Source organism: Erythrolamprus reginae, chromosome 3 (genome assembly GCF_031021105.1).
Source record: "Erythrolamprus reginae isolate rEryReg1 chromosome 3, rEryReg1.hap1, whole genome shotgun sequence".
Taxonomy (NCBI): Eukaryota; Metazoa; Chordata; class Lepidosauria; order Squamata; family Dipsadidae; genus Erythrolamprus; species Erythrolamprus reginae.
This window is the reverse complement of record NC_091952.1, coordinates 148,216,059-148,231,589: the sequence shown is the minus strand read 5'-3', so window position 1 is coordinate 148,231,589 and position 15,531 is coordinate 148,216,059. Positions and strand designations below refer to the sequence as shown.

Genomic DNA, 15,531 nt, shown 5'->3' with positions numbered 1-15,531 from the left:
ATGATTTTTTATTATTATATAGTAATAATAATAGTATATAGTAGTTTTTGGCCACTAAAGGCCAAACTATTTTAGTTCTTGAATTTGCATTTATTTTTATTGACTATGATTAATTGTAGCCAATCTCTAATTTGAAATTTTCCTAATCCATTTTTAGAAGACTAACAGCAGAAAAAGACCTCATGGTCCATCTAGTCTGCCCTTATACTATTTCCTGTATTTTATCTTAGGATGGATATATGTTTATCCCAGGCATGTTTAAATTCAGTTACTGTGGATTTACCAACCACGTCTGCTGGAAGTTTGTTCCAAGGATCTACTACTCTTTCAGTAAAATAATATTTTCTCATGTTGCTTTTGATCTTTCCCCCAACTAACTTCAGATTGTGTCCCCTTGTTCTTATGTTCACTTTCCTATTAAAAAGAACCTTACCTAACCCTTTAACATATTTAAATGTTTCGATCATGTCCCCCATGTTTTTCTTTATTTTAGGATCAATTTTGAAGAAACTTTTGCACACTGGAAACTGCCTTAAGGTATTTTAGTGCTTGCTTTAAATTATGCATTTCTCTTAATACATATTCATAACATTTTGTTTATTAGAAGAAAATGATTTGTTAAAAATACAAGGCAACATGTGATATGCTATTTTCACTTATTTTATTGCTTTTTGCTCCTAGTTTTGCCTTTTTGATTGTCATATCTGGTTATATTTCTTTGTAGAAGCAATCTCTATGTGGCGGGAGGAGGCTGAAAAACATTGCAAAATGGCAATAGCAGCATTGAGATTTGAGTACACACAACCCATTTGCGTGAATACTGTACAAAGTGTAACTGCCACCTTCCTATTTTGTCATACAGCTGCTGCTGCTACTATTTAGTAGCAATAAGATTAATAGTGATTTATGGGCCCTGTTCTTGTGGAGGCGGGGTAGTGCCCCCCCCCCCATCAGCACACCACTACTACTGGTTCTCCTGAACCAGTCTGAACTGGCTGAATGCCACCTCTGGATAGATGGATGGATGGATTCATATAGATAGCTAGATTCAAATATATAAATTAAGATCCCTTCTTGCTCCTACAAAGTCATGGCCCCAACTTTATGATGCTGACTCTCCAAGGATTTTTGTGCATTTCTGATAAAGGTGAATATATAGTTATTTGCAGTTTATTTTTGTCTGTATGCTGATAAAAAACTACATCTGAATTGCTTGTTAAAAGGAATTGCTAGGCGGTAACATTAGTCAAACCGTATTTGGGGAGCTAGCATGCTTTGTAAATACAGTATATAAAAATCAGACTTCCCATTTCAGTTTCACCCATTAAAATGCCTCACCCATGGGATTTAAAAAAAGACACCTTTATTTCTCTTCCTGAAAGTTAGGTTTCATCAGAAAAGGCATTTAGAAGAGGCAATTGGCTGATAATCCAATTGAATTTCAGTTGGCAACTTTCAACAAAGAAATATAACCCATGAACTTCCTGGTGGAATTGAGCCAAGAGGGAAAAAATAATTTTGAGTTCCTTATTGTAATGCAATCCATAAAAATGATCATAAAATGTGTATTAAGTTGATATACTTTTCTAAAAAAAATATTTGGTGAAGAAGGAAACTAGAGAGTTTAGGAAAATAACTGTTTAAATTTTGTGAGAAAAAAACCCACAGCACCAGAAACAAAAGGCATAACATTTGGAAAGAAATTGGCAACCTGTTAAGAGCAGCTGGGACAGATTCAAAGCTACCTCTGCAGAATATCCTTATATATGTAGAGAATGAGCAACCTCTAGTGGTTCTTGTAGAGAAATATTTAGTAAGTGAAAATTGAAAGGTTAAGCCGTACTTGTACAGCCTGAAATCCAAGCAAGATTTAAATGTTATTCTTAATTAAATTGAGGACTTTATTTTCCCAGAGCCATTGTTTGTTATATTATTTATTATCTTTAATTTTATCTTAACTTAATATAATCTCTATAGTTTTCTTTTTTGAATTTTTGAAATAGTGATGGTAATTAGGCGTTTCTCATGGATTTACAGTCCACTGAGAGAAAAGCCTATGCTCTATGGTTGTTTATTTTTAGTTTGGTTCTGTTTCCCCCCATTAGTTTACAGCTGTTCTATATAATTATAAATGGGAATTCTAATTTGGTATTGTAGCCTTCAGCTGACTGTAATATTTCTAAGAAAAACTGAATAGAAGCTGAAAGTACGTTTATTAAGGAATTTAATTTGGTCTGTTTAATTTAATTTAATTTATTTGATTTATATGCTGCCCAATACCATGGGACTCAGGGTGGCTTACAACAATAAAATGATATAATACAATATTAAAATAAAAGGCAAATTTTAAATAGTAAAGACAGTAAAATTCCATTAAACTAAATGATAAAAATGATAAAAAGAAGATAACTCTAAAGAAAATACTTGTAAAAACCTATCCTGGCAAATGTTCACATGTGGATTTTTTACTATTTTTTTGACCTATAGTTAATAGTTCAAGAATTGTGCTGTGTTCTATCTCGATCATTACTATTTATGATTTTTGCTAACAAATGTTGTAAGTTGGCGTTTTCATATGTCACTATTAAAGGATCCACAATATACTAATTAACAAAAATATTTTGCAATTTTTTCAAATAAATACATTGGTAAACAAAGGAAGATTTGGTATTTACTTAAATTTTACACACAGCATATAGGAATCTTATATACATATGTGTAGAAGAAGAAAAGCAATTAGGAAATTAAAGAAATCATTATTGTTGATACAATTGATGATACGATAATATAAGGATTGTGTAGTTTTTAAATCTGCTAAACTGACATTATAATTAGTCTCATATAGAATGTTCATTTAGATCTGGTCATGAGCTGGTCATCTGGTCTGATTATCAACTGATTATAATATTTTAATCATTTTAATTTTAAAATGTGATGGTTTCTAATACATGTTTTGTGAATATTTATTTTTATATTAGTTTTTAAAACATGCTTTCTTTTCAGATAAGATGTGAAGGAATACGATTATTTCTTCTTTGGCTGCAAGCTCTCCAGACTAATTGTGCAGAAGAGCAATTGTTAATTTTTGCTTGTCTTGTGCCTGGTTTTCCTGCAGTGATATCTTCAAAAGGTCCATGTACACTTGATACCCTCATCAGCCCTACTTCTAGTCTTCCTAATGGTTAGTTATTATATTCTTCTGATTTTTTATTAGGTTTCTAGAGAACACTCTTAATTATTCATTTAGGAAATCTGTGTTCTCTTACTTCCTTAAAATAAATATTATTCTTTTCATTTTATGGGTGATATTATTAAGCCCTGATGTAATGTTGCAACAAGTTATGGGGACAGAATTACTTTCTGCTGACTACCAATTGCCAGCATTTGGCAGTTTGAATCTCACCAGACTCAAGGTTGACTCTGCCTTCCATCCCTCCGAGGTCGGTAAAATGAGGACCCAGCTTGTTGTAAATCACTTAAGGAAAGGGCTGTAAATCACTGTGAAGCCATATATAAGTGCTATTGCTATCTGTATATCTTCCATAGAGTTTGGTTACAGTATTGGTACCTGATTATACTATGTAGTTGGTCAATTGTGCTAATTTTTTTTTAAAGGGAAATATCATTGTCCAGAATGTATGATACACCTTTGATTATATGTTTCGGGTTTTAGCTGGGAGCCATAAAAGACTGTGTTCTCCAGTGTGGTTGTGAAATAGTCCAAGAATGGGTTGCTACAGTCTGATTTGCCTAGTGACTGGGTCTAGATTCTTTTGGCCACTCCTCCATGCCTCTCTGTGCATGTCCCAGTTTCTGAAACAATCGTCTTTGAAGATCTGTCTCTAGCAAACTATTCCTGGACATCCAAATTCCTGGATTCAGGTTTATACCTTTTGATTCAGCCATTCCTAGTTTAATTTTAATGGGGGCGGGGGAAGCTGCAGAAGCCCTTTGGACATTTTTGGGCAGCTGTTGGCATGCCGCCACTGCACCCTGCCAATTCCAGCCCATTTTGGCACTCTTCCAGCATCCAAGACTGAAGCCTCTGCAGTCGCAGTGGTCATTCTTCTAGCTGCTTGATCGTTTTGAGTCTTGGCAGTCATTTTGGAAGCCTCTGGAAGTCCAAAGGTTTTTCTCAGTTTGTGGCCCTGTTTGCCTCACATTAGTTGGCGGCTCCATTAGCACTCCTTCACTGTTTCACTTTGTGCCTGGTGGACAACTGTTTTTTTTACCTCAGGCAATTCTTTCTTAGTTCGGAGTTGGGTGTGCACAGGCATTAAGTGAGGCACTGTTCTACTTAGTGATGTTTGCTTTTCACCTGGCACCTCTGCCGGACGTTCACATTTGGACAGCCAGTGAAGCCGCTTGTTCAGGGTCCCTCGAGAGCCCCTTTGAGGTGACTTTTACCACTGCCAGCCCTCGGAGGCCTGGTCTAGGGGTAGGCAAACTTGGCTCTTCTATGAGTTGTGGACTTCAACTCCCAGAATTCCTATTGGAGGATGAATAACCTCCTTGACCCTGAGTCCTCTGCTCAGCGCCATGGTCAGGTATTATTTTCTGAACCTGTGTCTGAACAGCTGTACATTCTGGCCTCTAAGCTATTCAGGGAACTTGTCCAAAATAAATAATAAACAGTGGACAATACCGAGTGACGTCTTCACCCAACCTTGTTTCAGGACATATGTCACAGATTCGGGACACCCCTTGAGGATCTATTCACCTTGCACCTGAACATCCAGCTACCACCCTTTTTCTCAAGGTTCCACTCCTGGGGGGTGGAGGGCACCAATGCTCTCAGGTGTGCCTGGCCTCTTGGCTCTCATATGCATTCCCTCCTCTCACTTAATTCAAGGGTTGATTTGGAAAGTCATCACGGAAGGATGATGGTGGCTCCTTACTGGCCTTGCAGGCTGTGGTTTGTGGATTCAATCAGCCTCTCTACTTTAACACCCTGGAGAATTCCTCCTCAGCAGATCTCCCTTAGCCAGGGGATCCTGGACCTTCCGGAGCATCAGTGGCTCCAACTAGCCACCTAGCATTTGAAGGGATCTGCTTGAGGAGAAGTTACTCAAAGTCATCCAGACTATGCAGGCGGCCAGGAAACAATCCGCCATCAGAATTTATAATGCCACCTGGGCAATCTTTGTCAAATGGTGCAGACCACTTTGCATTGACTCTGTGTCAGCCTGTGCTGGCTAGGGGAAAGAAGATTCCTCTGTCACGCCATCTCGATATTTGAATCTTTCTCAGAGGTACCAGCAACTTGTATCCCCCACTGGTCCACAGATACCCTACCTGGGATCTTTAGGCCTTGACAGAACCTCCCTTTGAGCCTCTGCAGACTACTGGCCTCAAGTACATGACTCTCAATGTGGCATTCCTTATCACCGTGACATCCGTTTGATGTATCTCTGAATTGGGGCCTTAGAGCTGATCTCTGCATCTTCCACCAAGATAAGGTAACTCTAAGACTTGATCCCTACTTCATTCCCAAAATCAACTGCTGGTTCCACCGGGCCCAGGAGATGGCTCTGCTGAACTTCTGCCCTCAGCCTTCTCATGCCTTGAAGCAAAGGTGGCATAAGCTGGACGTATGGAAGGCCCTCAGAATTTATATCAAGCAGACAGTGTCCACCAGGAGATCAGAGGCTCTCTTCGTCATCTTCGACCACTGGTCGTTTTATCAACGCATGCATCGCTAAAGCATATGAAGCACAGTCTTTGCCAGTTCCCAGACGCATCACTGTGCATTCCACAACAAGTGTAGCTATCACCAATGCATGGGCCATGCAGGCCTCCCTGGAGGATATCTGATGAGTTTTATAAGAGGTCAACTTAGCTTTGGGGTCTCCAGTTCCAACGGCTAACCACCCTTAAGGGTACCAGGGGTATATCCCATTCCTGGACTATTTTGCAACCACACTAGATAAGGGGCATTGGTTTTACCTGAACGTCTTTTTTCAATGGGTTGCGGAATAGTCCAGCCTCGCCCTATAAAATGCTTGGAGGATTCGGAGCTGCTTTGCCTCTAACATTATGTGCAAGCCTCCGTTTCAGCCATCACTCCATCAAAATCTGGGACATGCATAGAGAGTCATGGAGTAGTGGCCGAAAAATCTAGACTCAGTAATTAGGCAGATCAGACTATAGCAACCAATTCCTAGACTGTTCTTCAACCCACTGAGAAAAGGTGTTCAGGTAAGACTGGCCTTTCTATCTGCCCAATTTAATTCAACAGGTTGGGCATGTTACAGATCTTGTCAGCCAAGAAATGTGAATTACATAGCAACTAGATATATTTTGTATTGTTTTATTTTTAAAAGTTATGTGCATGTTTTTATGATGCAGGGCACTCAGTGCCAGTTACTGAGATCGGTGACTACAGAAATCAAATAAATAAATAATTAATTAATTAACAAACACTGTTCTGTTCTTTGTGTCTCATAAAAGATTGCTCTTGGAAACTCTTCCTTTTTTGTATTTCACTGAGTGGTTATTGTAGTTTGAGAAATGCCTGAATTAAACACTAAAGATATTAAGCTTGCCAACCAGTTATGGCCATGACAAAAGACAGTGTGTAGAGCATATAAAGGTACATCATCCAATGAGTATAAATTGGTATTACTTTGTGTCCTTGTCAATGTGTTATGCCAGTATGTGTCGGCTAGCCCAGAAAAGCAGGTGGAAAAAGCTTTTTTTCACAGTTTTTCAAAGCATTTATTTTTAAGTTGCAGTAGGGTACTTTATGCATTCTATGCAGTTTCTTTATAGGCTCTTTGATGGACAATTGCTGTGTTATTTGTTCCTCATTCCTAATGCCTTAAAAGAGTTGAACAGGGAATGCATTTATTGTAATGAAATCCTTGAAGGTGTCTGGCTGAAACTTGGCAGGAATTGCTGTCCCGTAATTTTCATTCCATTATTATGCCAAAAAATGAAGCAGCTGCTGTCATTAAAAGGATGTTTCCCCATTACATTCTATGGTTCAAGCTTTCAATTGAAACCCAGAATTGCTTAAATTGAATTGATTTGCCTTTCTATCTTGAAGTAGAAAATTGGATCATGCCACCTGCTATAGATAGGAACAGAGCTTGCTAACACAAGTTTGTTATTTTTGATATATGAATTATTATATTAAAGATTAAAATGGATCTTGTTTTCAATATAATTAGAAAAAAATTGTTTTTGATATATATAGCATAATTGAATCTTTGGCTTAACTGTGGTATATTAGTAACTAGCTGTATCCATCTGTATCCGGCCACATGTTGCTTTGGCTCAGACTGATTTTTTTTTTTAAAAAAGCATGTTTTTACCTGTCACAGGTATGGCATCTATATAATATAGATATATAAAAACATGCACATATTTGAATGCATCGTTGTGTAAAAATTTCAAAGCAATTGGTAAAGATCAGAGTTTTAAGATTTTGAACAAACGAACATTTACATTTATATATGTTTTTGTTTCCTATACATTGTCCAAGTTCTAATTTTTAAATTAGAAACATAGAAGACTGATGGCAGAAAAAGACCTCATGGTTCATCTAGTCTGCCCTTATACTATTTCCTGTATTTTATCTTAGGATGGATATATGTTTATCCCAGGCATGTTTAAATTTAGGTACTGTGGATTTACCAACCACGTCTGCTGGAAGTTTGTTCCAAGCATCTACTACTCTTTCAGTAAAATAATATTTTCTCATGTTGCTTTTGATCTTTCCCCCAACTAACTTCAAATTGTGTCCCCTTGTTCTTGTGTTCACTTTCCTATTAAAAACACTTCCCTCCTGAACCTTATTTAACCCTTTAACATATTTAAATGTTTCGGTCATGTCCCCCCTTTTCCTTCTGTCCAGACTATATAGATTGAGTTCATTAAGACTTTCCTGATAAGTTTTATGCTTAAGACCTTCCACCATTCTTGTAGCCCATCTTCGGACCTGTTCAATTTTGTCAATATCTTTTTGTAGGTGAGGTCTCCAGAACTGAACACAGTATTCCAAATGTGGTCTCACCAGCGCTCTATATAAGGGGATCACAATCTCCCTCTTCCTGCTTGTTATACCTCTAGCTAAGCAGCCAAACATCCTACTTGCTTTTCCTACCGCCCGACCACTCTGCTCACCCATTTTGAGATTGTCAGAAATCACTACCCCTAAATCCTTCTCTTCTGAAGTTTTTGCTAACACAGAACTGCCAATACAATACTCAGATTGAGGATTCATCAATTACATCAATATTTGGTCTTGGTGATCTTTTATAGCCAATGCATGATTTTCTTCTTCAATAGTTTGTTTGACTTGAAAGTAAACTTTTGACTCTATTTCTGTGTAACCAGTATAATATCATTAGAAGGATGTGATGCATAATGACTAGTCACAAACTTTCTTGTTTTTGGTCCATAATGCCAATTCAGCTTGTGTCCAATTCATAATTCTAGCTGTATGTCTTATCACAGGTATGGGCCAGGTATTGATGGCTTTGATGTTATTTTTACCATTTCAGTTTTGTCTTTTGTATTTTTCTCATTCTTTGAATGCACAGTCAGCCAGATGTGTAGATTAGATTTGCCATTTTTTTGTTCACGTCATTTCCAAGAACCTGGAATAGACTGATTTTTCAGGGGCTACAAATTTTATGGTGTGATCATTTAAAATTTTTGTATGTCTTATTTAGGGAAAATATATCCTGAAGATATAACACCACTTTTACCACATACTACTGGTGAAAAGATTGAGGACCCAACTTGCTACTTCCTTCAGTTACTCTTAAAATACATGGTAATTCAGGTGAGCGTACATATAGTAATTTCATTGAAATTGTTTAATTTATTCATGTATTTACATATTAATTCCCACAGCCCTGTCTCACTCATCTCATATTTTCTCATCTTCTCATCTTTCCTACTATCTTCTCCAATTGGTTGTTTGTAACTTGTTTGTAACTTATAACTAATGATTGTAACTATGATTACTTGCTGTTTATAAGTACACTTTGAGCTTATGTGCCAAAGAAACACCTGGCCAATATAGAATTCTATTCTATTCCTATTCCTGAGTAGTCTTGTAATATACTCTACTCTAGTCTAGAAGTCTAAATCTAATGCCTGGCCTGGCCTGGCCGGCTCTACTCTACTGTACCCTAACCTACTCTACCCTAGGCGATAGGGTATGGTAGGGTAGGGCTGACCAGGCTTAGGAAAAAAGATTGCATTAAAAAAGTATACATAGCATGTTTCCCCAAAAATAAGGCTCTATCTTATATTTTTCTAAACCCTGAAATAAGCACTTGGCCTTATTTCCATACACTCAAAAGCCTGATTGGGCTTATTATCAGGAGATGTCTTTTTTTTTCATTACATAAATATTTCAGTATTATTTCATTTAACTTGAGTTCTTTTTTAATTCTGCCAAAGGCTGCAAAGGTGGAATGGAAGAATAAGGAAAACATTAATACAGGATTTAACTTTCTCTTCACCCTCTTCAGAAAGTATTATCTTCCTCATTTATTCCCTTGTTTTATAAAATTAACCAACCTGTACAATCCTGTGCTTGGTAAGTAACTATTTCACCTGAATTATTTTAACATTAGAATATACATTATTTGGTTAAATATATATAGCTGTGTGTAGATAACATATTGTCTTCTTGATAATCCACCTATAATTCCCCTCTCACAATGTACAGGTCTTATTGTATGTTTCAACAATCCTTTGGGTCTTTTTAACCTATTAAAGCACATTATCTTCATTTGTATTTCCACCAGTTGCCCTAATTTCCCAGTTTACACTGTCTGGAATGTAAACTTCCATTTATAAAGCTTTTAAAGAGTTCAGTTTAATGTTTTGTGTTTTACAGGGATTCCTGGCCTGCGCCCGAAATCAGTATATGTTAGTACAACTTATGATGGTGGAAATGTTTATATTACAAAAATTCCATACCTGGATGCTCGTGTAATTTTTATAAAATGGCTTGTAAATTTTTTTCTGGAAAAGAAATACCTTACAGCAGCACAAACTTTCAAAAATGGTGTGGAAGTTCTACCCAGAATCATTCAAGTATGTTGCAAGTGTTACTTAGATTAGCATTAACTAAATTATAACTTTAACATGAGCTTGGAAACTTAAATTTCGTTTAGTAAAATAACTACGTATTTTGAGTTCTGATACCTGAAATAAGTATCATGTCTCTAGTAACCAATTTTAGTAATGGAATGACATCCTTTTAATAATTAGCATTATTAAACATTTATTTCAGGTTAGCTTTAACTAGTGGAGATAAAAAAATAGTACCTGAATGTTGTGTGCACATACATTTCACTGGTTGCAATAAAGAATGACAAAGAGAAGCCATCTACTCTGCATATGTCTAATTAATAAGTATCTGTTGTTCCAGATAAGCATACTGAGAGGACAGGGGGATGCTTGCTACATAAATCTAAGACGGGCGAGATGCATCACACACTGACCACGCCCATGCCCAGTTTAGTAGAGGAAAACAGTCCCAATATGTCACATGATGATGCCATGACGATGCGAGTTTGACATCCCTGATCTAAGGGAATCACTGAAAGTTGCAGGTTATGGCAATTACCACTTAACTGCAGGCTTTCATTTAGGATTGTCCAGAGGCTTCCATTGATAAAATAGTGACCACTAGGGTATAATCACTGCATAATCCCAAAATCATAACACAGTTCTTTGTGTGTGTGTTGTGTGTGTATGAGTGTGTACTCAGGTTGTTTTTTTTAATTGAACTTCCAAGTCAGTGGTTTCTGTGGTTTGGGTGCTGGAGTTAGCTGCTAATAATTAGAAGTTAGACTAAATTCTCTTAAGTAATTTCCATAAATTATCACTGCTGTTTCCTCATATCTTCTTAAGACAGTGGGTAATACAACGCAAGATAAAAATCCTGAAGTGGAGAACAGTGTCCCATCAGATCAGGAGAAAAATCATAACCATAGCGGGATACTCAATGATTCCAGCTTTTGCAGCATTGAAGAGCAGCACCGATCTGCATATGAAATGGTGCAACAAATATTTTTGTCTACAAGAGATTATGTGAATTTTGTTAATGAAGTATTTCATCAGGTTGGTATAAATTGACATCTGTTTATATGTTGTAGAGTATCAGTTTCACATGTTTTTCTTCTTGAGAATCTCTAATATCTGTAAAAGGTTTTAAGAATCAACTCTTAATAGTATATTACCTATTCCTGTCATGGCACACGTTCTTTCAGATAGTGTCATTAAGTGCTTAACTTAAATGAAAGTTAATCGCGACTTTGGTATTTGGTGGAATTTTCAAAAGCAGCACCAATCTCTTCACAATATTATGAAACGTCAGTCAATAAAAAGGATAACATATTTTGATATTTATTCATTACATTTAGCAACTGCTCATCTTCCTCATAGAGGAACTGTGGGTTATATACAAATAAAATATTAAAACATAAAAACTAAACATAAAACATTTAAATAGAGGCAAGGATAGTTAAAATTTAACATTAAAAGTTCATTAAAAGAAAAGGAGGAAGGTTTTTATGGTGCTAACCAGCCCCATAGCTGTGTGGGAGCTCCAAGGTGGATGGCAGAGCCAGGTCATTCCCAGAAGGCCAGGAGACTACGGTCCTGTCTCACCTCTGAGAGTGTTTTAATGGTTGGGGCAATTGCAGAAAAGGTTCTTCCTGGACCCCGTCAGTCAGAATTCTTTAATTGATGGGGTCTACAACATACCTTTCCTGCCTGACCTGGGGTGGGGGGATAGTCTGATGACTCCATAGGTAATCTGCCATCAGGTCATGTAGGCTTTAAAAGTTGTAACCAACATCTTGAATTAAACCTGGAAACAAGAGCAAAGGCCATCCTAGCCACAACCTCTTTGTGGAGTATATATCTTTGTTGCAGATAGTGCTTTAATTTACTGTTTAGATTCAGGAGCAAATCCTTGCTTAGGTCTGAAGATCAGTAGTATGTTTGTATCATGTTGCTATCTTTTTTCTCAAACCCGTGAATCCAATCCAAATACAAGAAATACTTTTGTGTTGAAGAGTATGCGGGAAACATTTCTATAAGAAGCTGAACTATTAGTTTGAAAAAGATAGAAAGCTACTGGCATATTTTTAAATGTATTAATATATACATTTAATTATCTTTGAGTTCAATCTCCTCATATGTATTATTCCCCTTTTAGGCTTTTTTGCTACCACCATCAGAGATATCCTTAACTGAAAAGATTGTGAAAGTTTATAGGAAATGGATACTACATGAAAAACCTGTCTTCATGGAAGAACCAGATGCAAAGGAGACCATTCAGGATGATGATGTCATTACAGAACAGTCAACAAATGAGACCGATGGCAAACAGGTAAGCTACCGGTCTTTATGAATAGGTGGTGGATTTATGTGATGTAATCAGTTGAGGTTTGTAAATAGTTGTATAATCTGAGCAGAGATGTTGCTCAAACTAATGCAAATAATATACAGTGGAACCCCGACATAAGAGCTGCTCTACTTACGAGCAACTCGAGATAAGAGCTGGGAGGGGAGAGATATTTTTGTTCTACTTACAAGCCCAAATTCGAGATACGAGCGCCAAGGAGCTGTCTCCTGAAGCCGAACGCTAACTTCCGCGTTCGGCTTCAGGAGACAGCTGCGAAGCGGCGCGCATGTTTTAAAAGGTTGCAGCCGGCCTGGGGGGCTCGGGGGGTGCTTGCAGCCGGCCTGGGGGGCTTGCCAGCACCCCCCGAGCCCCCCAGGCCGGCTGCAACCTTTTAAAACACGCACGCGGCTTTGCAGCTGTCTCCTGAAGCTGAACGCGGAAGTTAGCTCTTTTTCTTTCTCTCTTTTACCTTCCCTTCCTCTATTTCTTCTTTTCTTTCTCCTTCCCACCTTCTTCCCTCCCTCCCTCCCTTCACTCATTCCTCTCTTACTCTCCCCTTTCATAAGTTTCCTTGCTTCCTTCCTCTGTTCCTGTCCCTTCCCTCTTTCCTTCCTTCCTTCCCACCCTCCGTCCATTCATTTATCCCATTCCTCTCTTGATCGCTTAAAGCCGGTCCCTGGTGCAAAAAGGGTTGGGGACCTCTGTCCTACAGGATTGGGTGGCAGAGAAGTTGAACATATGTAAATTTAAAAGTTTAAGAAAGTTTACAAGTTAAGTGAAAGAAACTTCATTATTCATTTATATGTACATGTACATTTCTTCATTAAAAACTTGTCTTTCTGCATAATTTAGACTAACTTTGTGAGTTTTTTGAGGGCTGGAACCAATTAAAATTATTTACATTAATTCCTATGGGGAAAAGTCGTTCGAGATAAGAGCTGCTCGACTTAAGAGCCCAGGTCCGGAACGAATTAAACTCGTATCTCGAGGTACCACTGTATAGAAAACTTGGTTCCACTTTTTCCCTAACAATCTGTTGCTACTCAGGTACTCATTTTTCCCTAAGTCACTTTCAGACTTCAGAGGAATTCCCTCAATTATCAGTTATGTTATTTATAATAGATAAAGTATTTGAATAAATTAACAGAAACTTTTAATTATATGCTTAGAACAGGGAAGGTTGGGTATGAATAATATAATAGAATCAAAGTCTTGCTTTCCTTGAAAACCTTTCAGGTCTTAGTATCATATTCATTCACAAGTTGAATATATCTGAAAGTATTCTTCTGAAGCTTTTGTTTAAAACTCATTTTATAATGATGTAAACATTTTTCTTTTTGTCCTGATCATTACTATACATTTCAGAGGTTTTCTTTTGTCAAAAAAATGTGAACAAAAGTTTGGATCTTTAAATCTGACATAAATGGTCTTAAAATCGTACCATTCTTAGGTTTGCATTAAACTTTAATTTGGGAGAAACATATTTATTTATGTTCCTTCTTTTTTCCTTAAATACATTTTTACCCAAATGAAAGATTGAAAAGTAACGTTTAAGATATCTTGTTATATTCTTCCAAAAGCATCTGTTTAGAATTTTAGAATAGAACAGAGCTGAAAGGGACCTTGGAGGTCTTCTAGTCCAGCCCTCTGCTCAAGCAGGAAAAGCTATACTATTACAGATAAGTGATTGTCTAGACCAGGGATGTCAAACTCAAGGCCTGTGAGGTGGTTAAATCTGGCTCACAGGGCTGGCATGGAAATATCAAAGGAATGCCCAGTTTTCGCCCCCCAGTGGCCCCTGAGAGGCCCATTTTCAGCCTCCATGGCATCCAGCAGCACTCTACTGGTCAAAAACATTTGGGCCGGCAAAGTGCTCCAGGAGGCATCCATCTCACCTCTCCACCACTGGAAATATTTATTCCGTGTTAGTCATATCACTAAAGAAAATGAAAGGAGTTCTAATGCTGTAGTCACTAATTTAGCCCATTTAAAATTTGCTGCATCAGTCTTTATTCTATTGTGTATTATTACTATATTTGATTTCATATAGTATCAATATCACCTTTTTATTGGTAAAAGTCTTATTAATCTGGTATAGATTTTGTAAATGGAACCAGTTCCTCTCCTTCTGAAAGCCCCTTAATTTTGTGTGGACAATTATAGACCCTCTGCGACCATCTATTTGGGAGATTATCTCCCCTTATCTTTTCTTCAATAGTAGTATTCAATAGTGCTTTGTATTGTAAAAAGCATGTGTAAATTAGTAGTGGGATATTACAAGCGATACACACACACATACATAAAATAATTTATGGAAGAAAGAGTAAAGAGTATTTAAATATTTTAACTATTAAATGTTTGTATATATTTTTGGAAAGTATTAAAGCTGCTAATTCATTTGTTAAAATTCTGAATTAAAACTGTGAGTTACATTCTTAGTGAGCAAACTGGTTACATTCTGGGTGCACATGTTGACTAATATGTTTTCCTAAAGCTTGTGTCTGGACATAAAAGATCCTCAAGTTGGGGAAGAAGTTACTCCTTCTCTAGTGCTATTACAAGAGGATGCTTATTGGAAGATGAAAACGAGAATGTTAAAGCAGGTCTTCAAGCTACATTGCAGGTATTACATGTATGATAAAAAAGAAATACTGTATTTTTCAGAGTATAAGTTGCACCTTTTTCCTCCCTGAAAGGCTGAAAATTTGGGTGTGTCTTATACTCTGAATGTAGATTTTTCAAAGCTTTTTTTTCCAGCTCTAACTAGGTGCTAATGATTTTCCAACTTCCTACACCCTCTGAAGCAGTTTTATCCTGCCCTAAGTCTTTGCAGGCTCGTTTTCATTCCTACTCCTTCTGAAAAAAGCTTTTTCAGCCCTAACCAGGGGATAAAATAATCTGCTGAATCTGAACAGACTAAGGATGCTAGCCAGATGAATACCTGGAAGATAGATCCCCCCCCCCCCCCCCATATTTTCTTCTCCCAAAACTAAAGTGCATCTTATATGCCAGGGCATCTTATACTGTAGAAAATACAGTATAAGTATTATACAAACTTTCTTAGTTTGTATAATATATTTTGTACTTGTTAATTGTATTTATATTTGTTACCATAATTAAACTGAAACAGAAATTTTGCTTTGGACAAA

General features: G+C 37.1%; 1 protein-coding gene across 2 annotated transcripts in view; it reads left to right on the top strand.

Annotated features, from left to right (window-relative positions):
* Window positions 1-15,531, top strand: part of RALGAPA2 (Ral GTPase activating protein catalytic subunit alpha 2) — a 205,968-nt gene that overhangs the window by 16,840 nt on the left and 173,597 nt on the right. For both annotated transcript variants that reach the window (XM_070747006.1, XM_070747005.1), the window contains exons 5-12: window positions 494-537; window positions 3,004-3,181; window positions 8,679-8,791; window positions 9,418-9,556; window positions 9,860-10,059; window positions 10,882-11,091; window positions 12,194-12,367; window positions 14,877-15,005. In XM_070747006.1, the coding sequence (XP_070603107.1) occupies window positions 494-537; window positions 3,004-3,181; window positions 8,679-8,791; window positions 9,418-9,556; window positions 9,860-10,059; window positions 10,882-11,091; window positions 12,194-12,367; window positions 14,877-15,005 (1,187 nt within the window). The remainder of the gene's footprint in view (window positions 1-493; window positions 538-3,003; window positions 3,182-8,678; window positions 8,792-9,417; window positions 9,557-9,859; window positions 10,060-10,881; window positions 11,092-12,193; window positions 12,368-14,876; window positions 15,006-15,531) is intronic.